The sequence below is a fragment of the Dromiciops gliroides genome, chromosome 1, assembly GCF_019393635.1.
Source record: "Dromiciops gliroides isolate mDroGli1 chromosome 1, mDroGli1.pri, whole genome shotgun sequence".
NCBI lineage: Eukaryota > Metazoa > Chordata > Mammalia > Microbiotheria > Microbiotheriidae > Dromiciops > Dromiciops gliroides.
Genome location: NC_057861.1, coordinates 466382046 through 466409468, shown reverse-complemented (window position 1 = coordinate 466409468; position 27423 = coordinate 466382046). Strand labels below are relative to the sequence as shown.

Sequence of the window (27423 nt, the reverse complement as noted above, 5' to 3'; positions counted from 1 at the left end):
ACCATCAAGTCCGGAAGCCAAAAAGGGGCCCCGCGCTCTCTGCGCAGGCTCCCTTTCCTCCTTCCTGTCTCCTCCCAGACCATAGGAGGCTCCTCCAGTTGATTGGCTGGTAGACTTGATAGACAGCACCCATGAGCAAGCGTCATTTCCTGACGCCAAGGAAAAGCCACAATGCCTCTGAGGCATTTTCCTCATGGTGGAGCTCTCCACAGCAAGTCTCCAGTAGGTGGCGTCATTCCAATCATTACACTGTAAAGCAAGCAATAATTATTCTTCCCTTTTGAAATATACCCAATTAAATGATTCACAGGTCCCTAACATTATGACAATAGTTTCTAATAGCATAATTAATAATTTTATAGTATTAGAAAAAGGAAAAACTATCATCCTCTTAACAGTATTTTTAAGCAATGGTTTCTCAGAATTTACAATAGAGAGAAAATTTAGAAATACAATTATAACATTCATAGCATCTTGAATGGAAAACATGAACAAGACTTATTAATCAGATGACATCAATTCAGTCAAATACATTTCCAAATTATCTTATATAGAAAACCATCCACTTTTCCAACTTTAGAATTTTACACCAATCACATTTAAAACTTACTATAGAGTCATCCAGTATGGAATAATTGCATTCAATCAAAGAAATAATAATTAACAAGCATATATTGCTTTCCACATGCCAGGTCTTATGTTGAACATTCCTTTCCTAAGATGGAGTTATGTTGATTCTCACAACAACCTTGGGAGGTAGTTACTATCATTTTTTTTTCAACTTTCAAACAGTGTGATCCTTCTTGTGATAGTAAAAACATTCTTTCAGCCTATGGTTACATGATGTAGAATAGCTAGGGGACATTGAATTGTAGTTGGGGTTTATAGAGATATAGTCAGTACTAGGAACAGGTGGCCAGGAATAGGAGGATCTCAGAAGGGTATAACTGCCCTGGGCAGTAGGGTGGAGATGATGGTGTTGATTTTCCTTTTCTTTGTGTGTGTTTGCACTTGCACTCGCTTGCCTGCGCTCGTCTTCTCTCTCTCTCTCTCTCTCTCTCTCTCTCTCTCTCTCTCTCTCTCTCTCTCTCTCTCTCTCTCTCTCTCTCTCTCCCACCTCTATGGTGATGCTCCTAAGTTTATTTGTACCCTTCTCATGCCATCTAGGGCAAAAAAAATAGATATAGCACTTAATTCTTGACAAGGATTGGTTAACAAAAGCAAAGTTAGTAATTTCTGCATCATGTGGTCTGAGTAGATCTAGCCCTAGCATTCTACATAATCTATTATAAAAGTGGGTAGCAGGGTGGCTAGGTGGCGCAGTGGATAGAGCACCGGCCCTGGAGTCAGGAGTACCTGAGTTCAAATCCGGCCTCAGACACTTAACACTTACTAGCTGTGTGACCCTGGGCAAGTCACTTAACCCCAATTGCCTCACTAAAAAAAAAAAAAAAAAAGTGGGTAGGAGTATCATTTTCTTCTTGGCACATTGTTCGAAATCTACTCCAATTAATATCCAAACCCAAATGGGGAGCCTAATATTATTTGCAGCAAAATTTCTGATTGTAAGACACACAAATTTGAAATTTTCTTTCTAAATTGGCTAGTACTTAACTTTAATTTGTAAATTCCAAGTATTTAATTAGAAGGCCTAATCAAACTTTTTTACTATTTGGTTCTTTAATTTACACAAACTTATTTTAGGGAACCAAGAAAGAGCTATTAATAAACAAACAATTTTTGTTTTTGTTTTTTGTTTTTTTGCAGGCAATGGGGGTTAAGTGACTTGCCCAGGGTCACACAGCTAGTAAGTGTCAAGTGTCTGAGGCCGGATTTGAACTCAGGTACTCCTGAATTCAGGGCCAGTGCTTTAACCACTGCGCCATCTAGCTACCCCGCAACAAAGTTTTAAAATGCCAGATCAATTTAAAATGTAAGATGAAAACTTTTTTTTTACACTTTGAAATTTCACTAATAACTGCTTCCCATAAAGTCACTAGCTTCCATTTGTTCAATCCTAATTCTTAGGCAATTATTTTTGTCAGAGAGCTTTTTCCATTTGGCTTTTCAAGCTGTTGACTTTTTTCTTATGCCTTTCCTGCATCACCCTCATTTCTCTTTCCATTTTTTCCTTTACCTCTTTGACTTTATCTTCAGAGTCCTTTTTGAGCTCCTCTGTGGCCTGAGACCAATTCGTATTTTTTTTTGGAAGCTTTGGATATAGGAGCCCTAACGTTGCTATCCTCTTTCGAGGGTGTACCTCCATCTTCCTTGTCACTAAAGAAACTTTCTATGGTCCTCACCTTTCTCTGTCTGCTCATCTTGCCTTTCTTTTACTTGACTTTTAGCTCCTTAAAGGCACTAAAGGGCACTCTTTCCAGGCTGTAGTATCCCAAGCTTAAGAAGTCCCAGGTGGTATGATTTAAGGAAAATCAGGTTCTTCACTCGCCAGGCATGTTCCTTGGTCCTTAGATGACCCCAGACCAACTTGCTAATCAACCAGCTTTGTGTGCTGTGGTTGTTAGCTCCGATGAGCCCGTGCCCCTCCCCAACCTGGGCCACTTCTACTTGAGCCTACCACCTGGTTTTCAGCAGGGGTGTAAAATCCAAGTTCTGCCTTAGCACCAGCATAGACCCCTGTAGTCTCCCCCCTGCCCAGGGCTCAGCCCTCTCACCAGACTGTGAGCTTAGTCCCAGGTGGTATGATTTAAGGAGGGGCTGGTTCTTCAGTCACCTGGCCTGTTCCCAGGTCTGTAGATAACCCCAGGCCAAGTTGCTAATTAACCAGACAGCAAAACTTTGTATGCTGTGGTTGTTAGGTCTGATGAGCCTGTGCCTTTCCCCGACCTGGGCCACTGCTACTCAAGGCAACCTCCTGGTTCCCAACAGGGGTGAAAAGCCCAAGTTCTGCCTCAGCACCAGCAGAGATGCCTGTAATCTCCCCCCTGCCATCTGTTCAGCCCTCTCACCAGACTGTGAGCTTTGTTCTAGATGACACTGGCACTGTAGCTGATTCAGAGGCTCTGGAGGTCTCTTTCTCTGTTGAGGCCTTCCTGGGACTAGATCTATATCAGCATAACTGTGGGGTTGGCCTCCACTCCTGTCTCAGCACAGCAGCTCCCTCCTGACCTAAGCTGTCTTTGGTTGGAATATGATCTTCTTTGGATTTTGCTGCTCCAGAAATTGTCCTATGGCATTATTTGGAGTTTTTTTGGAGCAATCGTGTCATGAGTTCGTGAGCTCACTGCCTTTCCTTCACCATCATGGCTCCCACTGATAACTACTTCCAAACCAGCTTCTTTCTAATCAGCTAAATAACCTTGCTCTCTTAGCTATAGAACAATAAAACAGTTGATTGGCAGGAAGATTGTGATAAGAGCCCTGAATATTATTTTCCCTGTAACTTTTACAGTTATATACTATTTCCTTAAAGCAAATCCTAAAGACCATTAACTCAGAACTCACTAGAATATATCAACATTTATACCACAATAGGGAGAATTATAGTAGAGAACTTAAAATTCAGTTACAAACTCAATGTCTAATTAGTTTTTGATGTCATAAAATCCTGCAAAGTGAGGAAAAGATCTCAGTCCCTCTGCCTCCTGCCTTCTATGCTAAGTGCGCATAGACAGATAAACATTAGGCACAGAAAAACAATCACTTAGCAAAATATACACACACACACACACACACGTGAGGGAGCAGCTTGAGTGTTTCCTTATTAATTCTAATGTGATGTTCAAAACAGTTAAAGAGATGTGGATACCTAAATGCCACTGACAGACCAAATCACCTAAGAGTTTTGCTATTCTCAATTTGGTCACTAGATGTCACCCAAGATGATGCTAGCTCACACTCCCCAGGGTAATCAATCAAGACTTGGAGAGGAAATGTTTATCAGAAATCAATTTAATTCTTAATTACTTTTTTACTTCATTCATATGTATTTCCAGGCTTTTCTGAAATCTGCCTGCTCATAATTTCTTATTGCACAATAGTATTCCATTACATTTATATACCACACCTGTTCAGCCATTTCTCAATTGATGGGCATCCCCTCAATTTCCAATTCTTTGCCACCACAAAAAGAGCTGCTATAAATATTTTTGTACAAGGAAGTCCTTTTCCCTTTTTAAAAAAATTTCTCTGAGATACTGATGTAGTAGTGGTATTGCTAGGTCAAAGGGTATACACAGTTTGGTTGCCCTTTGGGCATAATTCCAAATTGCTCTCCAGAATGGTTGGATCAGTTTACAACTCCACCAACAGTGCATTAGTGTCCCAATTTCCCCACATCCCCTCTATTATTTGTTATCTTCCTTTTCTGTCATATTAGCCAATCTGATAGCCATAAGGTGGTACCTTAGAGTTGTTTTAATTTGCATTTCTCCAATCACTAGTGATTCAGAGCATTTTTTATATAACTATAGATAGCTTTAATTTCTTCATCTCAAAACAGCCTGTTTATATCCTTTGACCATTTATCAATTAGAGAATGACTTGTATTCTTATAAATTTGACTCAATTCTTTATATATTTGAGAAATGAGGTCTTATCAGAGAAACTTGCTGTAAAATCCTCCTCCTCCATTTCCTGCTTTCCTTCTAATCTTGGCAGCATTGGTTTTGTTTTTGCAAATACTTTTTTATTTTAATGTAATCAAAATTATCCATTTTAAATCCCATAATTCTCTATCTCTTATTTGGTCAAAAATTCTTCCCTTATCCATAGATCTGATAGGTGAAAATTTTCATGCTCCCCTAATTTGCTTATGATATCACCCTTTATGTCTAAATCAAAAACCTGTTTTGATCTTGTCTTTGTATAGGATGTGAGATACTGGTCTAGACCAAGTTTCTGCCAAACTGATTTCCAGTTTTCCCAGTAGTTTCTGTCAAATAGTGAGTTCTTTTCCCCAAAGCTTGGATCTTTGGGTTTATCAAACTGTGCATTGTGTACCTAATCTATTTCACTGATATGCTACTCTATTTCTTAGCCAGTAGCAGATTGTTTTGATGATTACTGTTTTGTAGTACAGTTTGAGATCTGGTATGGCTAAGCCACCTTCCTTCATATTTTAAAAAAATATTCTTGACCTTTGTGTTCTAGATAAATTTTGCTATTCATCTTCTAGTTCTATAAAATATTTTTTGGTGGTTTGATTGTTATGGCACTCAATTAAACGTTTTAATTTAGGTAGAATTGTCCTTTTTGTTATACTGGCTTGGCCTACCCATGAGCAAATAATAGTTTCCCAGTTGTTTAGATCTGACTTTATTTGTGTGAAAAGTGTTTTGTAATTGTGTTTATATAGTTCCTGGATTTCTCTTGGCAGGGGAAGTCTCAAGTATTTTATATTTATTGTCTGCACTTATTTTAAGTGGAATTTGTCTGTCTTTTGCTATTATTTTGTTGGCACATATAGAAAAGCTGATGATTTATGTAGGTTTATTTTATATCCTTCAACTTTGCTAAAGTTGTTAATTATTTCAACTAGTTTTTTTTGTTGATTCTCTAAGTATACTATCATATCATCTGCAAAGAGTAATAGTTGTGTTTCATCTTTCCTATTCTAATTGCTTAAGTTTCTTTTTCTTCTCTTATTGATATAGCTAGCATTTCTAGTGCAATACTGAATAATAGTGGTGATGATGGCTATGCTTGTTTCACTTCTGATCTCACTGAGAAAGCTTCTAGCTTATCCTCATTACAGATAATCTTGCTGTTGGTTTTAGATAGATGCCACTTATTTTTTTTAAACTCCATTTATTCCAAAGCTTTCTTGTGTTTTTAATAGGAATGAGTGTTGACCTTGTCAAATGTTTTAGAAAGCATCCATTAAGATAACCGTATGATTTTTGTTGGTTTTATTGTTGATATGGTCAATTAGGATGATATTTTCCCTAATATTGAACCAACTCTGATTTCCTGGTATAAATCCCACCTGCTCATAGAGTAAGATCTTTAATATATATTGCTGTAATCTCCTTGCTAGTATTTTACTTAAAATTTTTGCATCAATATTCATTAGGGGGGCAGCTAGATGGCGCAGTGGATAAAGCACCGGCCCTGGATTCAGGAGTATCTGAGTTCAAATCCGGCCTCAGACACTTAACACTTACTAGCTGTGTGACCCTGGGCAAGTCACTTAACCCCAATTGCCTCACCAAAAACATAAAAAGAAAATAATAAAAAAAAATATTCATTAGGGAAATTGTTGTATAGTTTTTTTCTCTGTTTTTTTTTTTTTTACTGATTTAGTATCAGCATGATATTCGTGTCATAAAACGAATTTGGTAGGACCTCGTCTTTGCCTATTTTCCCAAATAGTTTGTATAATACTGGAATTAATTAATTAATTAAATGTTTCGTAGAATTCACTTGTGAATCAATCCATCAGGTCCTGGGATTTTTTCCCCCCTTAGGAAGCTCACTGATGGCTTATTCAATTTCTTTTCCTAAGATAGAGTTATTTAAGTATTCTATTTCTTCTTCTGTTAACCTGAATAATTTATATTTTTGTAAATATTTATCCATTTCACTAAGATTGTTAGTTTATTAGCATATAATTGGGCAAAATGGCTCCTAATAATCATTTTAATTTCCTCTTCATTGGTGGTGAATTCACTTTTTAAATTTTTGATACTGGTAATTTAGTTTTCTTCTTTCTTTTTCTTAAATCAAATTAACCAGTGGTTTGTCTATTTGTTTTTTTTAATTACATGCCCAGTTCATTTATCTGCTCTTTGGTTTTTTTATGATGTAATTAACTTTTATAAAATTCTATTCATCTCCTTAACTTCTTATTTTATGGTTAAATTTTTTTAGTTCTAAGAGGAGAAAGTTGCATACCCTCACTAATATAGTTTTACAGTCTACTGCTTTCTATAACTCATTTTGCTTTTCCTTTAAGATTTTGGATGCTATGCCACTTGGTGCATGTATGTTTAATATTGATATTACTTCATTGCCTATGGTACCTTTTAGCAAAATGTAGTTTCCCTGATTATCTCTTTTAATTAGATCTATTTTTTTCTTTTGCTTTGTTTGAGACTGCTATTCTTGCTTTTGTTTGTTTTTTACCTCAGCCAAATCATAATAGATTATCTTCCAGTCTTTCATTTTTACTCAGTGTGTCTCACTGTTTTAGGTGTGCTTCTTATAAATAACATGTTGGATTCTGTTTTTCAATCCATTCTATTATCCACTACTGTTTTGTGGGTGAGTTCATCCCAGTCATGAATACTAACTCTGCATTTCCCTCCATTCTATTTTTCCCCTGTTTTTCTCTATCTCTTTTCACCTTGGCCCTCCTCAGAAATCTGTTTTTCTTCTAACCACCGCCTTCCTTCATTGCCCCCACTTCTATTAACTCTCCTGCCCTTTCCCTTACCCTCTTCCCCTCCTACTTTCCTGTAGGGTAAGATAGATTTCTATACCCAACTGAGTGTGTATATTATTTCCTCTTAAAGCCAAATATGATGAGAGTAAGGTTCAGGCATTGCCCACCACTACCTTGCTCATTTTCCCTTTTACTTCTTTTCGCTCATTTCACACCTCTTTTGTGACCTATATGTACAGAACTATTGACAGCCTCTCTTTTTATGGTGGCAGAGCAAAAAAAATAGAAATTGTGGGGATGCTCATCAATAGGGGAATGGCTAAACAAGTTGTGACATATGATTGTGATGGAATACTATTATGCTACAATAAATGAGGAGGGGGATGACTTCAGAAAAACCTGGAAAGATTTACATGAATTGATATAAAATAAAGAAACCGGCAATCATTGTACACAATACCAGCCATATTGTATAATAATCAACTGTGAATGACTTAGATATTTGACCAATATAGGGAATCTACAACAATTGCCAAGGACTTGTGATTCAAATTGCTCTCTGGAGTCCAAGTATATACTGAAACATAATTTTTTCACTTTCTTTAATTTTCTTTTTTTGCAGCATTGCTAATGTGGAAATGTTTTGCATGGCTTCACATGTATAATTGATATCACATTTCTTGCCTTCTCAATGCATTAGGGAGGGTTGGGAGTGAGAGAATTCAGAACTCAAAAATCTTTTTAAATGAATGCTTAAGAAAAAAATTAAAGAAAAAATTTAAGTGATATAAAATCCAAAAGATATTAATAAAATTATTTAAAGTTAAAAAACAATAAACTTCTAAAATAAAGTATTTTTTTAATTAAAAAGAAAATTGTATCTTCACTGCAACCTAGAAACGTCCCCCTGAGAAATCTTGGTTTCTCCCTCCACCCTGCTTCTCCTCCCTACCCCCACCTTAGAGCTTTTAATGCCTTTAGGTTTGACCATAGCTTATTTGAAGCTTAAAAATCTAACTGTAATGTCTAAAATCTAATGTGTGGTCACCTTAAATTAGAAGCTTTAGCACCAGTCTTTGGGCATTAAGCATTTATTAAAGTATATTAGGGGTTAGCAAAGAGAGGAAAAGCCACCTTCACCTAGCTATCCCAGAGAGAATATCCTCCATTCCACCGGAAACCCCCTGTTGAACCAGAAGAGGGCAGTCCATACACACAGCTCCAAGCTAATTGGCTGATCCATTGATTGACATAACTTACAGGCTGTAGACATAACTTCTGGGCACCAATCTGACCTTTGACATCTCAGAAAGGTCACCTAATGCTTTCTCCTCAGGGCGAAGCTGCCTTGGTTCTCCCAAGGTCTTTCTCAGCAGGGTGGTGGTGCTCTGATTCTCACGCTTACTACATTCTGCCTTTTAATTAGGGTAATGAAAAAACTATCCCATGATTCAAATCATCTTTTGTAATGTAGGATCCAGACCTCAATTAGAGGTAGAGGCACTATTCATAAAATTAATGTCAGGACACGAATTCTAAGCAGTATCACAATAAGCAAACAACAGAGTTTAACTACTACTATTACTACCACCACCACTGCAACTACCATTACCAATACCACTCCCCAGGGAATCCATGGATCTGTCACAGGGAAGAGGTTGGGGTGGGGGGGGTCCTTAAAGAATTACACTCTCACACACAGTCCAGTTAGGATTAAAATGGTCTTTTTTTGGCACTAGAGAAAGAGACCAAGAGGGAAGTCAAAGACTTCACCCTTGGGGAGGAGATGGCTTAGAAATAGCTTCCTCCCTGAACAGAAGGAAGTCAAAAGCTTTTATAGAGGATAGATGGGGTGATGGTAGGGTGGGGAAAGATTCCTGAGAGTCAGGGGGATTTTTTTTTTTTTGAATGATAGTCCTGACCTCTGGAATTATCTCTGTCTCCTAGCTCAGGTAGTAGCCATGCCTAATTGACTTTCCTGCTATAGAATTTTATCTCCCCTTACTTCTTAGGTGTGTCCATCCTGATATCTAATTAGCCAGTTTAAACTTTAATAGTCCCTTGACTCCTTGATATGTCTGTCCTGTTATCTGGTCATCCTAACCCCCATATCAGATCCAGTGCCCTAAATAACTTTAATGCTAGTTATCTCTTAATTCTCATTCTGGATCTTGAGGAAGATACTTTTTGGTTCCTTCTATCAGTGTAAGATTGAAGATTATGTTAGGAGCATAATCGTCTATACATGCATAGCTGCCTATTGCAGCACATACCCCTTCTTCTTTTGCTACTATAAAGAACTTTGACAGTATAAAGGGGCAAATGCTCCTTCAGAGCATTGAATTGATTTTGCTTGGCCTGATCCATCTGTAGTTGTATTGCAGAAATAGTCTTATTTATGAATGTCTGCAAAATCAGGGTCAAATACATAATATCTAATATAATTGTGGATTGCTGAACACTGAGTCATTTCTCCAGGCAAGATATCATTTATTAAAAGGGGCATGCTACCTGATAATAAAGGATAGAAAGAATGATCCTGCCTCTGGCTAAAAGCCTCTGAATTGATTATAAGCATAGAACAAAGAACTGGAAAAAAAATCATGTAATTGGCCCAGTATTACTTAGGTGAGAGATTATGATTGGTTACATCAAAGAAAGTGGGCATTACCCCAAGGCTGATGAGTCACCTCTCTATCTCTAAGAAATGCTTTCATGGGTTATTTGAGGTTACTGATAAAGGCAGACTTACAGGCAACTGGATAATTAGATAAGACCACTTAATTGTTAAAGATGGGACAAGGTCAGATAATCCTAACTTCTAAAGAATACCCCACAAACCTTGCAGGAAATGCTGAGATAATGTTTTATGAAAGTAATGAGAACAGAGTTTTTCTTTAACTGACAGTTATTGTGGGAAACCTTAACTTTTGGTATCTAACTTTAGAGAGGAGAAAGTCAGCACAGAAGCTTCTCTCAGAGGCAGAGAAGAATATGATCACAGAATAAAATTATGGAGTAAAATCAAATCCATGATATAGGATCAAGAATTAATCCCCTCAGAAATATTTCCACATCCAGAAAAAGAACTGCAGAATATGAATGAAAATTGAATCTTACTATTTTTACTTTTTTTGTTGGTTTTTTCCTTTCTTGAGATTTTCCCCTTTTGTTCTAATCCTTCTTTTACAACATGACTAATGTGGAAATATGTTTAATATGATTGTACATATATAATCTATATCAGATTGGTTATTCTCTTGTGGAGGGGGGAAGGAAAGGAGGGAGGGAGAAAATTTGGAACACAAAATTTTATAAAAATGAATGGTGAAAATCATCTTTACATGTAACTGGAAAAAATAAAATACTATTAAGATTAAAAAAGAATTAATTCCCTCAGAACAAAAAATACATTTTGGAAACAGCAATTAAGTGAAAGAAAATGAAGACGTAACAACATAACAGAATTTTGGGGATGTAGCTAAATCTCTTCCCTGGGGGAAAAATAATATCCAAAAACACATGAATAATTTTTTTAAAACTACTGATTCACTAAATGTGTAATCAAATATGCATTAACATTCAAAATCAAAAAAATGAACAGAAAATAAACACTAAAGAGGAGATATAAAAAATTAGAAGAAGAATAAACTGGAAACCAAAAATACAGTACAAATGATGAAACTAAAAGTTGGTTCTTTAAAAAAAACTAATAAAATTGCTGAATCTTTAACCAATATAATTTTTTTTTAATTTTTTTTTTTTTTTTAGTGAGGCAATTGGGGTTAAGTGACTTGCCCAGGGTCACACAGCTAGTAAGTGTTAAGTGTCTGAGGCTGGATTTGAACTCAGGTACTCCTGACTCCAGGGCCAGTGTTCTATCCACTGCGCCATCTAGCTGCCCCTAACCAATATAATTTTAAGACAAGGACAGAAAATCAAATCAGCATATAACCAATGAACAAGATGACTCACAATAAAAACAGAAGAAATAAAAAGATTAATCAGAACCTATTATACACAAAGTAGAGGAATACTTTCAGAAATATAAAGTACCCACACTAATAAAGGTTAAACAATCCATTCTCAGAAAATAAAATATAATTTGTAAAGTAATTACTAAAGAAAAAAATTCCTGGAACTGATGAATTCAGAGAAGAACTCTATTAAACATTTAAGGAACAATGAGTTCCAGTACTATACATATTATTCTCAAAAATTAAGGAAGAAAAAATACTGTGAGATTCTTTTTATAGGACAAAAATACTCCTAATATCTAAATAGGGTAGGATAAAGCACAGAACTATAGAACAATATCATCAATGAGCATCAATTAAAAAAAATTTAAAGGCAATCCTGTGAAACAGACTACAACAACTCAATCAAGAAATCATCATGACCAATTTGTATTTATATCAGGAATGAGAGAATGGTTCAATATTAGGAAAACAATCCTGTTAAAAAATAAAAACATACTCCCTATCCCCCAGGCCCTAAATCTATATGTCATCCTCAATTCCTCACTCTCACCTCCCAGATCCAATCTATTGCCAAAGCCCATCTTACCTTACCACCAACTCACATGCCCCTTTTTCTCTTCTGACACTACTACCAACCTGATGAAAGCCCTCATCACTTCACACCTGGACTATCATAATAGCCTACTGGTACATCTCCTTGCTACATATCTCTCCATACTTCACTACTCGGCTGTCAAAGTAATATTCTTAAAGTGTAGGTCTCACCAGGTCACACACCCCACCTTTATTCAATTCTAGTGGTACCCTATTACTTCCAGTATCAAATATAAAATACTCAGTTTGACTTTCCAAGCCCTTCATAACCTTTTCCCTCCCTCAACACTGTTCATTTTTCTTACACATTATGCTTTGCCAATGCTACCCACCTCCTTGCTATTCTTTGAACAAGATACTCAGTCTTCTGACTCCAGGCTTCTTCACTGTTTGTCTCTCAGTGCCTAGAATGATCTGAAATGATTCCATGCTCATCTTCCTGGCTCCCTTCAAGTCCCAGATAAAATCTTACATTTTACAGAAAGGTTTTCCTGGTTGCCCATAAATCTAGTGCCTTCCCATGGATATATTTCCAATTTATCCTACATATAGTTTGTTTGCATGTTGTCTTCTCCATTGAACCATGAGTTCTTTGTGAGTTAGACAGTCTTTTTCTTTCATTATATCCCCAGTGCAATAACATCAAGCTTGGCATGTAGTAAGTGCTTAATAAATGTTTATTGACTGATTTTATTGTGCAATACCTATACAAAGTATGGGCATACTCCAGAGATACAGCGGATTCAGTTCCAGACCACTACAATAAAGCAAATATTGTAATAAAACAAGTCACACCAATTTTTTTTTGTTTCCCAGTACATATAAAAGTTATATTTACATTATACTACAGTCTATTAAGTATACAATAGTCCAAAAAACCCAATGTAAATACCTTAATTAAAAAATACTCTATGCGGGGCAGCTAGGTGGTGCAGTGCATAGAGCACCAGCCCTGGAATCAGGAGTACCTGAGTTCAAATCTGGCCTCAGACACTTAACACTTACTAGCTGTGTGACCCTGGGCAAGTCACTTAACCCTAATTGCCTCACTAAAAAAAAATACTCTATGCTAAAAATGCTAATTATCATCTCAGCCTTTAGCAAGTTCAATCTTTTTACTGGTGGAGGGTTTTGCCCCAATGTTTATGGCTGCTAAGGGGGGTTGGTGGTTGCTGAAGGTTGGGGTGGCTGTGGCAATTTAAAATAAGACAACAATGAAATTTGCCCCATCAATTGACTCTTCCTTTTACTTGCACACTAAAAGGCTGCTGTAGGGTTATTAACTAATATAATTTCAATATTGTTGTGTCTCAGGGAATAGGGAGGCTGGAGGAGAGGGAGAGAGATGGGAATGGCCCATTGTGGAGCAGTCAGAACACACAACATTTGTCTATTAAGTCCGCCATCTTATGTGGGCATGGTTTGTGCCACCCCAAAACAATTATAGTACTAATAAAAGATCACTGATCATAGATCACCATGATAATAATGAAAAAGTTTGAAATATTGTTAGAATTGCCAAAATGTGACACAAGAGACATGATGTGAGCACATGCTGTTGGAAAAATGGCTCCAATAGATTTGCTTGATGCAGGGTTACTACAAATACATTATCTGTGAAGTTTAATAAAGTGAAGCATAATAAACAAAGTATGTCTGTATAGGCACTGAGGGATTTTTTTTATATCAAGGAAAATGTCTAAATGAAAGCAAATGACTTATTGAGGGGGGTATAAATTGGAACCTTTCTGAATAAAAATAGGAGTAAAACAAAGAGGCCTACTCTTCCCACTTTTATTTGATATAGTTTTGGAAATTCTAGCAGTAACAATAATAGAAGAAACTTGAAATTAAATGTGTAAAGATAGGTAAAGAAGAGATAAAACTATATTTGCTGATGATGTGATGGCTTACTTAGAAAATTCTGGAGAGTCAGAAAGATAATAATAAAGATAATAGCCTTAGTAAAGTTATAGGCTATAAAATAAGGCCTCAAAAATCAACAGCATTTTTATAAAAAAACAAAATTCACTAAAACTGTGCATGTCCTTTGACCTGGCAATATTACTACTAGATCTGTATCCCAAAGAGATCAAAGAAATAGGAAAAGGACCTAATATACAAAAATATTTATAGCAATTTTTTGTGATGTCAAAGAGTTGGAAATCAAGGGAATGCCTGTCACTTGTGGAATGGCTGAACAAGTTGTGGTATATGAATGTAATAGAATATTACCGTGCTTTAGGAAATGATGAATGTTATGATATAGCAAAGAACAAATAATCAGAACCAAGAAAATACTATACTCAATGACTACAAAACTGTAAACAGAAAGAAAAATTACATATACAATCAAATCTGAGTATTACAAAATTATAAAGAACAAATGTGACTTGAAAGAGATATGGGAGTGGGACAGCTAGGTGGCACAGTGGATAAAGCACCAGCCCTTGATTCAGGGGGACATGAATTCAAATCTGGCCCCAGACATTTGACACTTATTAGCTGTGTGACCCTGGGCAAGTCACTTAACCCTCATTGCCCCGCAAAAAAAAAAAAAAAAAGAAAAGAAAAAAGAAAGATATGAGAAGATGCTCTCACTTAGTAGAACTGAAATGAAAGACCTACAAGTGTTGTACATTGCTCATTTTCAGAATTGTTCAATGTATGACCAATTATATTGATTTTTTTTCCTCATTTCTTTTTTTTTAATCTTTCAAAAAGATGCTTTTCAAAAAATAAAATGACTTTCTTAGAGTGGGGAGAGGAAGAATAGGAAAAAGTAAAGTGTTGTCTTAAAAAAACAAAGTAGATTAATAAAGATTCTTTTTTATAAAGAATGAAAAGAAAAAGAAAACAAATGGAATCGGAAAAACTCTTCTAGAAAGACTCAGTAGCAGCTTGAGTTTCTCCTAGGCTGAAGGCATTAATCTCAAATTGTAAAGGATTAGGAAGTTTTTCTACTACTACAGCTTCCCTTTCTCCACCTCTCTTTTTTTCTTCTTTCTTTCCTGCACTGAAATACTTACTCAAGTGTAGAAGCATATCTTGGCATATCCCAATATTGTTATTTTTCCAACATCACCACCCATAGCTCTTTGCCTCTGGGTGCTATGGACCAGTGTCAGGCAGGTCACAAAGACTGAGACACAACTAAAGCTACTGAACCACCAGATACCACATATCCAGGGGAAAGCCCTAAGTTATACATAAAATAAAGAAATCTTTATGCTTTATTTTCTTATGTAGTACTTAGATGCCTTGGCTTCCATACAGAATGCACTAAATTATTATAACCTGATATGCCTTTTCTTTTTGGGAAAATTTTATTTCTTATACTGATTTTATTTCTTTGGTTTCTTTTTTAGCGTCTTGCTCGTACTGGAATAATAGTTACTACAAGTGAAGCGGTGCTGTTACAGCTGGTAGCTGACAAGGATCATCCAAAATTCAAGGAAATACAGAACCTAATTAAAGCAAGTGCCCCAGAATCTGGTCTACTTTCCAAAGTGTAGGTTTTAAATGATTGGTTATTAATCCATCTTAAATAAGAACAAAATCATAAATATAGATGTGCTGTCTTTTCACATGTACTTCAATTAAAATGTTAAAAATTGACTATTTTCTTTTGCTTGTCTTCATAAAATTAATTTGATTCGTCTATTTGGGTATCAGAATTTGGTCACAAAAATCAAAGGTTTTTGGTGTTTGTTATTTATTTCCTTCCTTAATTTCATCCTTGTTCTTTCATTTTCAAAACACTATACTTGGTCCTGTTTGTTGTAAAAGCTCTTAAAAGTTCATACTTCTGTGAAATTTCTCAATTGGGCACTTGGTTAATAATAAAAAGTACCTGTGAGTGGTTTCACTTCTGGCATTAACATAATATTTATATACATATATATATATATATATATAAATGTCATATGGATTCCATGCTTTCTCACAATGTAAACTGATTAAATGAAAATTATTTTAAAAGAATTTCAAAAACATTTCTGAATTTTTTTCAATTAAAAAAGCGTTTTACTTCTTCTTTAAGTAGGAGCAAATTCTCAAGCCATGATATATTAATTACTTTGGACGGCAGAAGTTGGCTCTTATTTATTATACTCAACACTGCCTTGTTACCTCTGAGTAGAGAATTATCAAATAATAATACTCTTCTTTCTTTGACCTTTATTGTATTTCTCTCACTTGTTAGCTTCTGTAGCTCTACTTTATCTGTTTCTGGAGGACAAGCAACTACTTCCTCATCAGGGCATCGAACTCCCTCTTTGACATGAAGAGTCTCATTTTTTTTAAACTCCTCATATATATGGTTGTTCGTTTCCTTATTCTCCTACTCTGCCAACATCCCTCTACTTTAAAACTTCTTAACAAGGATTATTTTTCCCTTCTCCATTTTTTCCCCCATTGAAGCCCCATTTCCATTTTCTAAGGAAGCATGGAAAGGAAAGTTCTTCATTTGGGCTTTACCCTCATTAATGAGGCAAAACTCAGGATAAAGAGAATTAAAAGAAGTTTATTTTAAGTACATCAAAGTAGCGACATGTTGACAGGCTGAACACTGGAGATCATCTATGGCTTTTGTTGGTTGGGTCAAATGTCAGCAGAAGAGGTTGGGTCCTTGCCTCTCAGTCCCCGCCCCCCCCCCCTCCTCCCACCCCCCCCCACCCCCCCCACCCCACCCCCCGCCGGGAGTAAGTACTTGACAATCTCCAGGTAGGTGTACAAAAGAACAGGTGGTGCAAAAAGTTTCAAACTTGGTGTCACCTTCCCCAAACAGAGCCTCCCCAAAAACTGACAAACAGGCCTGGGAACACTGGGTCACTGAGTCAACATAATTTCCAATAATGGTAATTTTAAGGGGGATAAGAATAGGGGGATGGAGTGTTCCCCAATTTTTTTGAGGTTGGCTGACTTGTGGAGGATCTTATCTATGATCCTAGGTCTGTGGGATCATTTGGTCCCAGATAGACACTTACCCATGAAAAACTGAATGAACTGCCTTTATTAAGCACTTGTTCAGTCATTTAAGTTGTGTACAACTTTTTGTGACTTCATTTGGAGTTTTCTTGGCAAAGATACTGGAATGGTTTGCCATTTCCTTCTCTAGCTCATTTTACAGATGAGGAAACAGAGGCAAATAGGGTTAAGTGACTTTCCCAGGGTTACACAGCTAGTAATTGTCTGAGGCACTTACTATGTGTCAAATACTTCAGGGATATAAACACAAAAGCAAGGGAGTCCTTTCTCTCAAGGAGTTTATATTCTAGTAGGGGAACATAGCACATATAAGGGAGTGGTGGCCAAGTCAAGTCAACATTTATTAAACATTTATTTTGTGCCTGGCATTGTGTTAAACAGTATGAATACAGACTCAATCAGAAAAACTCTCTGTCCTTAAAGAACTTACATTCCATGCAGAGACATGGTTAAAAGAAAGTGCAGAGAGTCAGGAATGCATTCTGGAAAGGAATGAAGTGGATGGCTTTGGCATTTTCCTCAAAATGGAACTTCTAGGTGGGAGGGCCAAAATTGGATATACGGAGCAGTAATGTCCCCCTTTAAACTTTCCCTTTTATACATATATACATACCTCCCAGGCCAAGAAAAGGAGCCTCTGAGCTTTAATCTGTGAGGGATCAGGTTTTATTGCTTGGGAATTAATTAGACCACAAAGGTGAAATCAATTAGGGAAATAAGGAAGCAGAAATGCAGATAGATAGTCTTAACACTAAGCTTAGGGTTTTCCCTTATTAACTCACCAACCCAGTCAGTCTGCAGTAACTCAGCAGTCGCCTGAAACAGCATGAAACATGTGCTCTGCCAGGTCCCCAGACACCACCAACCTGAACTCCCCAAGCGTGCCATGACTAAGTCAACGACCAGAGAGAGTGAACTTCTGTTCCTGCCATTACTTTAGAGTTGGCGTTCCGGAAGTTCCTCGCGTTTTCCTCCCCCAAAGGGGAGGTCCTTCAAAAGCAGCTCAGTAGCATGCGCAATCTCAGAGTGGACCAGGTGTGGCCCCTCTCACAAACTTTCAATATTAATCTTTACCACAAATAATTTTTACTACATAGGAGGAACCAACCAAACAGAGGAAACCACTACAGGGGCAGAGAGTGTGAGTAGTCCAGGTTTAGAATGAACTTTCAAGATGAGGTTTCCGTGGAAGAGATGAGTAAGTCCTCAGTGTCAGTAGCCAGTAGAGAAATGAAGGGAAGGGATTTTTGGCTTGTGAAGTCACAGGGAAGGTGAGTGGAGCCTCAGGAAAATCAACAACTCCAGAAGCAATGGTAGTATTGCTTTGATTACTTTTTCCAGAGCAAAAGGTGGAGGGGAGAAAGAGTGTGCTTTGTGGCATAGCCAATGGCAAGGACATTGTCCAATGGTCAGATGGATCTGGTACTGACTAGATGTGTGCCATTTATATTTGTATTGTCTAACTCATCTACCAGGACAGTATGGTCCCCAAGACATTGATATGTAGGAAGTTATAACTTGGGAAACAGAAGCCAAGAAAATTAAAATGACTCAAGTATACAAGATAATAGCCAATTAATAAGGACACGAGTCTTCCTTAAGAGTCCTTCCTTTAGGGGCAGCTAGGTGGTTCAGTGGATAGAGCACTAGCCCTGGATTCAGGAGGACCTGAATTCAAATCCGGCCTCAGACACTTGACAGTTACTAGCTGTGTGACCCCGGGCAAGTCACTTAACCCCCATTGCCCTACAAAAAAAAAGGGAAGAGGAAGAAAAAGAGTCCATCCTTTAAATTGCCTTGCCCTTTCCATACAAGGAATTCTTTTCTCAAGGAAAGATCAAATGTTCCCTGATAAAGAGAGGTATTTAAAGCATGTTCTCTTAAGAGTCTACATGTGAATGCTACCTCAAATTCTATAAAGGGGTAGGGAATAAACTTTTAATATACAAAGATCCCAACATAGGGGAAAAGTCCCCAGTGATTAATATAGCTATGTAAAATTGTGTATAGACATGCATTATAGATTATAAATTTATTAACACATCCAGGGAAAGGATGGCTTTCACAATTACAAAATTCTAAGAAACAAACATATCTTTGTACATGTACTAAGAATGGTCATAGGAGCAGCTAGGTGGTACAGTGGATAAAGCACTGGCCCTGGATTCGGGAGTTCTGAGTTCGAATCTGACCTCAGACACTTGACACTTACTAGCTGTGTGACCCTGGGCAAAGTCACTTAACCCCCATTACCCTGCAAAAAAAAAGAATGGTCATAGAAATCACAAACCTGATATGAGATTAATTGATATAGTCCCAGCTTAAAGGACCCCACAAAAGTAATGAACTCATTATTGGTTGGTTCTTTTTATTTTATTTTATTCTGAACTTAAATAATTAAACAAGCATTTCCATAAGATAGTAGAATAGGAAAAAAGGATGATTTTACATGAAACTGCAAATCTATTATGTATCACTTGCTATTCATTTTAAATATATAATAAAGTTAACATAACTTAAAATTTTTTTTCTTCCCTCCCCTCCCCCACCTTAGAGATGGCTACCATTAGACACAAATATTCTACACATATTTCTGTTTATCAGTTCTTTCTCTGGAGGTGGATAGCATCTTCTTTTATATGTCCATTGTAGTCAATTTGGGTATTTATAGTAGTCAAAATGACTTGGTCACTCAAAGTTATTCTTGAAACAATGTTGTTGTTACTGTATATGTATACAATGTTCTCTTGGTTCTACTAATTTCACTCTTTATTATTTCGTGCAAGTCTTTCCATGTTTTTCCAAAATTACTGAGCTCATCATTTCTTAGAGCACAGTAGTATTCCATGACAATCATATACCACAATTTGTTCAGCTATTCCCCAGTTGATGAACATCCCCACAATTTCCATTTCTTTGCCACCACAAAGAGATCTGCTATAAATATTTTATAACATATAGGGTTTTTTTTTCCTTTTTCCCTAATCATCTTGGGAAACAGACCTAGTAGTGGTATTGCTGGGTCAAAGGATATAGGCAGTTTAATAACTCCCTGGGTGTAATTACAGGTTGTTCTCCAAAATGATTGGATCAGTTCAGAATTCTACCAATAGTAAATTAGTGTCCCAATTTTTTCATATTCCCTCCAGCATCTGTTGCTTTCCCCATCAATCATTTTAGCCAGTCTAATAGGTTTAAAATAACTTGAGGTTGTTTTAATTTGTGTTTTTCTAATCAATAATGAATTAGAGCATTTTTTCATATTATTATAAATTGTTTTGATTTCTTCATCAGAAAACTGCATGTTTATATCCTTTGACTATTTTGTATTCTCATAGATTTTTAAGTTTATATATTTTAGATATGAGACCTTTATCTGAGAATCTGTTTATAAATTTTCCCCTCGATTTCTGCTTTCCTTCTGATCTTGGCTACATTTGTTTTATTTGTACAAAATCTTTTTAATTTAGTGCAATTGAAATTATACATTTTGTATCTCCTAGTACTGTCTCTTGTTTATTCATAAATTGTTCACCTATCCATAAGTCTGATAGGTAATACATTCTATATTCTTTAGATTTTCTTGTAATATCTCTCTTTATATCTATGTGATATATCCATTTTGATCTTATCCTGGTAAATGGTGTAAGATATTAGTCTATGCCTAATTTCTTCCATACTGCTTTCCAGTTTTCCCAATAATTTTACCAAATAATGAATTTGTATCCCCAAAAGTTGTCTTTACACATGCCAAAAACAAGGTTGCTATATTAATTTGCTGCTATAAATTATATGTCTACTCTGTTCCAGTGATCTACCTTTCTATTTCTTAGCCAGTACCAGATAGTTTTGATAATTATAGCCTTATAATATAATTTAAGATCTGGGACTGCTATTGATTGGTTCTTTTAGGCATTAATGATCTCTACCACTATAACTTGTCTGAAATTGCTTTTTGTCACCAATTCCAGTGCTTGAATTTATGTCCTAGTTTTTCCATTTATTTTGTGGTATGACTTTGCTAAAACAATTCAAGTTCTCTAGGCCTCTATTTCCTCCTTTACAAATGAGACCAATAATACTTACAGTAGCTACCTCGTAGTGTAGTGAGAATAAAATGAAATTGTGACCTTAAAGTGCTTTGTAGCTAAAACAACTATAGAAATGTAAGCAATCATCAACCTCATCACTATTTATAAACATACTCTTCTCCTTTAGTCTAAATGAGAATGATGTATAAATTTCAATCAAATTCCACTTTTTATTTAAAATGAAGAAAAGTGTTCTTTATTATTATTTTTTTAAGGACCCACGCACCTGTCTTTGTGTATCTAGATCTAAAGTGTAAAGGGTTACATCTTTATAATTATCATTGCTGGCAGAAGTAGGACCTAGAATAGAGCTAATCTTGACCTGGTTTCTGCTTTGTTGGCACTAATATGGCTACCTTGAGTCATGTGAGTAAATGATTATATTGTGATTAAGTCATGCTGCTGATGGTGCTATTAAACTGTATAAGGAATTAATGTATGAAATAATATTAGAGAAAATTTGAAATTGCACACAATTTTCTTCATATCCTTAATTTATACTATGTATATGTTCTTAGACCTTTTAATAAATGTTTGTCAAGTGGGAAAAAATTAAATATATTGGTGTGAGCAGTAGTTTGAAGAGGATTCTGACTCGCAAAGTATCAGAACCTGGGGGAGATAAGTAGGGACCCTTGAGTGAGGAGGGGATGTTGGGTCATACAGAAGGATGGCACCATTATATTAGGGTCATAGAAGCATAGATTGAAAGACTAGACTCCAACCCCCTCATTTTACAAATGAAGAGACAGACAGAGAAGTTAAACAACTTGCTTGGATTACACAGTAAGTGCCTGAGGCAGGATTTCAATTCAGGCCTTCTTTATGGAAAACTCAGGACTCGATCTACTGCACCATCTCACTGTATTAGTAGGATTGTGTTTATTTTTCTCATATTGGTGGAGATTTCTCAAATTAAGTGAGTGGAAATATACTTTCTTACCTGGTTACCTTTTGTAACCTAAGGCCAGGTTAAATCTAGCATGAAGCCTAGTTTTGTGAGCTGAGAATGATTTTTACATCTTAAAGTATTTTTATTGAATTTTAAAATGTAAAAACTTTTCTTAACTCCTGGGCCTGGCAGGATGTGTCCCTCAGGCCAAAGAGGTTTGCTAACCTCTAGCCTATGGCATTAATTTATTTACAAGTTTCTTGGCCCATATTGTTTTGCAGTAGTGTCTCTAGAAAAGGGCAACACTAACCATGGGATACATGGCCTCCAATTTGACACAAAGGAATAAGAACAACAAATTGAGAGGGTTTGGGGAAAGAAAGAATGGGTTCAGTTTTGAACATGTTGAATTGAAGACGTCTATCAGATATCCAGTTCAAGATATCTGTGAGACAGTCAGTGATACAAGACTGGAGGACTAGAGAGAGGGTAGGGCTGGATAAAAATATCTGAGCATACAGCTGATGGAGCTCATCAAACAAAATAGTACAGGGGAAAAGAGAAGAGGCTCAGGACAGAACCTTGGGAGATACAGTTAGTTAGTACAACCTTGATGAATATCTAATTCTGCCCCAAAACCTAGTCTGAGGCCTGACACTGTGTAACCATGAAAGAGAGCTCAGAACAAGGTGGTTCCTGTAGTTCTATCACTTCTTTTTTTTTTTTTTTTTTTTGCGGGGCAATGGGGGTTAAATGACTTGCCCAGGGTCACACAGCTAGTAAGTGTCAAGTGTCTGAGGCCAGATTTGAACTCAGGTACTCCTGACTCCAGGGCCGGTGCTTTACCCACTGTGCCACCTAGCTGCCCCCAGTTCTGTCACTTCTAACCAATAGAGCTTTCCAACTAGGGGAGCTCATCATTCAGTGTGGGGCTATCACTCAGATCCAAATTGGAATCAGAAGCTTGAAAAGTTCATACCAGCTGAGTAACAATCAGACTTAGCCCTATAAAAGACCACTTTGAATGCACTGAAAGTTTACAGGTCCCTGCCTGAGCTGCTCCTGAGATTCTTGAAGAACACATCATTAAATAGTGTGGAAATTTATTTTGATTTGGGGACCCTACCTTTAGGCTGAGATTAGAAAGCCTTAGGCTGGGGCAGCTAGGTGGCGCAGTGGATAGAGCACCGGCCCTGGAGTCAGGAGTACCTGAGTTCAAATCTGGCCTCAGACACTTAACACTTACTAGCTGTGTGACCTTGGGCAAGTCACTTAACCCCAATTGCCTCACTAAAAAAAGAAAAAAAAAAAGAAAGCCTTAGGCCCTCAGGGTCTCTTCCCCTCCCCCACTGCTTCAGCTAAGTGAAAAATCCCCATGGGCTATACAAGACGCCAGGTCAGACAGCTGGGAGGAAAAAAAAGCCCCCAGCTCCCTCCGCCCTGAGCAAAGGTATCTGAGAGATGCTGGGCTCTGGCATAGCCTGTGCTGAGGCACGTGAAGCTAGAGCGCACCCCCCCACACCAGCCGCAGCCCTGGCTAGCGGATTAGGTTGGTCTGTGGGGGCACAGGAAGACCCGAGATTTGAGTGGAGAGAAGAAAAGGTATATAGAGACCTGGGAGTTAGACATCAGGGAGTTCGCCAGACAAGGGGGTAGGATGAGAGGCTGAGAAGGGGGTTCGGACAGACACAGGGCTGAGAAGAGGACTGGAGGCTAGTGATGAGACCACAGGAGAAGATGAGAAGGACTAGGAGCAGAGAAAAGAGAGGCCGAAGGGCAGACTGACGAAGCAGAAGGTCGGTGAGAGAGAAACACGGGTTCAGCGGTGGCAGTAAGGAGAGGAAAGTTAGACACAGGGGGATTTACAAAGTAAAAGGGTACAGGCGGAGTTAGAAGAAAGTATCTGAGCAGGGAAAGTGTAAGGTGCCCTGAGGCTGGTGGCAGCTAAGGCCCTTATTGTATTAAAAAAGTTCGAAGTGCAGCAGGTGGGAAAGAGATGCAGTGGAAAGAGACCGCAAGAAAGCAGTCAGGTTGTACATTTTATTTCCCTGTATTCTTCATTTAAATAGTATCTCATAAATAAACTCTGCTTTGATTATTTAGTTAAAAGCCTTCTTAATATTTAGTTTATCAATTTGGGAGTAGAGCAGTATGGTGGAACTTTATAAATGGCCCATGCTGTTAATAGCAGTCAGATAGCCAAATAGTCAAAAGTCCCAGATTAAGTACCCCAAATCAGATTAGCCCCCCAAATTAGCCCTAGTTAATAAAATATTTTCACAATAGGAAGGAAGGAAACAGTAGCATGACTCCAGGGAATACAAATAAGAAGCAAGGAGGTCCAGATACTCCCTCCAGAAATGTGCCCAGCTGAACCTTAACTCTAAGACTCAATTCAGTAAGTGACTTTGTAAGAATGAGTAACAAAAAGGCTCCAACAATAAAGAACTATTATGGAGCTAAGTGCACCCAAGGCACAAACCCAAAAGAAGAAAACGACTCCAAAACATCTACAAGCAAATCCTCAAAGAAAACACAACTCAAATACCAGGTCAACTACGATTTCTGGAAGAAGTTAAGCAAGAACTAAATAATTTTAAATGATTTTATAAGGAAATGAGAGCTTTAGAGGAGCAAATTAGAAAAGAAATGACTCCTTTGGAGGAAAGATTTGCAAGGAGAATTTGGAGCATAGTACAAGAAGTAAAAAACCTTACACAAGTAACAGTCCTTAAAAATCAGAATGGACAAAATAGAAATTAATACAAAGATTATTAACATGGGGGTTCATGAACATGTTCATTTCAAGATATTTTTATAATTGTATTTCAATATTATTGATTTAATTTGTAATTCTATGTGTTTAATGTATTTAAAAATATTATTCTGAAAAGGGGTTTATGATTCATCAGACTGCCAAAGAAACAGAAACAAAAACCTAAACAAAAAAAAACCCCTAAAAACCTCCAAGTTAATGACTCCATGAGACAAGAAATTTTAACACAGATTCAACAAAAAGGAGTAGGAGAAAAGGGAGGAAGAGAAATGGGAGGAAGAGAGAAAGAATAAGATAGCTTATTTTAAAAAAATAACTTAAAAAAATCATGGAGAAAACATTTAAAAATCATTGAACTAAGTGGTGCAGTGGATAAAGCACCGGCCCTGGATTCAGGAGTACCTGAGTTCAAATCCGGCCTCAGACGCTTGACACTTACTAGCTGTGTGACCCTGGGCAAGTCACTTAACCCCCATTGCCCTGCAAAAAAAAAAAAAAATCATTGAACTACCTAAAAGCCATGACCAAAAAGAACCTAGCTATATTTCATGATATCATGAAAGAAAACTGCCCATATTTATAGAACCTAAGAGCAAAGTAGAAAATAAAAAGAAAACACCAGCCAACTCTTAAAAGAAATCCCAAAATGCAACTCCTAGAAATGGTCATATCCAAAGTCTAAAGATTCTAGGTCAGGAAAAAAAAAAATGCAAACGGCCAGAAAAAGTTCGAGCACTGAGAATCCTAGTCAGAATCACACAAGATTTAGCGGCCACCATTTTAAAGGGGCAGATAGCTTGGTATTCAGTATTATAAAAAGCAAAAGAAATAGTCTTGCAACAAAGAAAAACTGAATGCAATTCTATAGGGGGAAAAAATGAACCTTATTGAAATAGGACCTCTAAACATTCCTGATAAAAAGGCAAAAACTGATTAAAAAAAAACCTTTGAAATACAAATGTGTAATTCAAGAAAACATGAAAAGTTAAGTTTGGATAAACAACTGGAAGGCAATAAATAAGGACAAAGTGTTTACATCCTAATAGGTGGAAATGATCCAAGTTTCCTCAAAATCATCATGTCATGGGGCTCAGAGAGAGAATCTAATGAGATCTGGGAGTGGTTTTTGTTGTTTAGATCTTAAAACAAGAAAGGAAATGGAGGGAAAAGAGAATACATCAGGTAAGCTGGGGGATGGGGAAACAAATAACTTGAGTCTACCAGTAGATTATATAAACAAGGAAGGAGGAGTAGGTGGAGTGGGGGACACTTGAACTTCACTTTCATCTGAACTGGTTAAAGAAAGGTAAAATACACACAGAAGCACAAATAGAATATTGCTCATAGAAACACATTCACCTCTGGGAAGCAGCTGGGAAGACAAGGAAATGGGGTGAATAAGAGATCTAGCAAATTCAGGGAGGAATTAAACACAAACAAAAGAAACTCCACCTTTGGCAAGTAAATTATTAACAGAAGTTTAAAAGGAAAGAAATTGTAGGACATGATGTTGGATACTACTAGGGAAGTCTTTGAGTTTGAGAGTTTTGAGCTGCAGTATGGCTAAAGCTGATCAAGTGCCCACTAAATCCTTTACAAATATATGTTGAGTCTCTGGGAGCAGAGGACCACCAAGCTGTCTAATAAGGGACAAAATCGCACAGATCAGGAAAACAGCAGGTTAAAACTCCTTTGTTAGTTAATCAGTATTGGGATCAGACTTGTGTGACTACTGGAAAAAGGAATAAAAATGTAAGAATATAAGAGTGAAGTCTGAAAAAAGGGGAAAGAAGAAGGGTATGGGAGGGGAAGAAATAGCATCACTGCTGCTGAGCATACTCCTTTTCACTCTTTGATATAATGGGGGAGAGGGGTAGAAAAAAAGAGTAGGGAGTATGAGAATAAAATGGAGGACAAAACATAATGAATGATCATAGCTGAATCTGAACACATGAAATCACCTATAAAATGGAAGGGGATAGTGGAGTGGAGCAGAAATCAGTATCTAGCAGTGTGTTGTTTGCAAAAACTCAATTGAAACATAAATATGCACACAAAGTTAAAATAAGAAAAGGGGGGGGAGCTATTATCTTTCAACTGAATTCTAAAAGTCCAGAATAGCTATAATGATCTCCAATAAGGTAACAGCAAAAAATACTTGATTTAACAGACATACTGGAAACTACATTATGCTGAAAGGTACAATGAATTAACAACAGTTCTTAACCAAATGCCATGGCTTCTAACTACTTTTTAAAAAAAATCTAAATGAGTTACAAGATAGAGACAATAAAACTATAGAAATTTCTTTCATACTTAGACAAATCTAACAAAAAATAAACGAGAAAAAGGGTAAAAACCCAAATAGAATTTTAAAAAATGAGATGATAGTTATAATAATTATTGAATGTGAATAGAAGAAAATATTGCTAACTTGTGCATTGTACCTTTGTAAAAAGTAACTATGGAGCATTAAAATGTCCCAAATTAATGAAGAAAAGCAAAAAGATTAAATACCTTTTTTATTACAGTACAATAAAAATCAACAAATGTCTACTGAAGAAATTATTAAAAAATAATTGGAGACTAAACAACTTAATCTTATAGAATTAGTGGGTCAAAGAACAAATCATAGAAACAATGGATAATTTCAATGGGGAAAATGGTAATAAGATAACAGTACAATTCTTGTGATGAAATCAAAACAGTACTTTAGGGAAGATTAATATTTTTAAACACTTTGAGAAAGAACAAAA

The 27423-nt window shown here is 36.7% G+C and overlaps 1 protein-coding gene across 1 annotated transcript in view; it reads left to right on the top strand.

Annotated features, from left to right (window-relative positions):
- The window catches only part of ISOC1 (isochorismatase domain containing 1), a 49944-nt gene extending 34426 nt beyond the window's left edge, over positions 1-15518 (top strand). Inside the window, 1 exon segment of the mRNA XM_044004612.1 lies at positions 15288-15518. Within this exon segment, the coding sequence (XP_043860547.1) occupies positions 15288-15434 (147 nt within the window). The 3' untranslated portion in view covers positions 15435-15518.
- The last annotated feature ends 11905 nt before the right edge of the window (positions 15519-27423 follow it).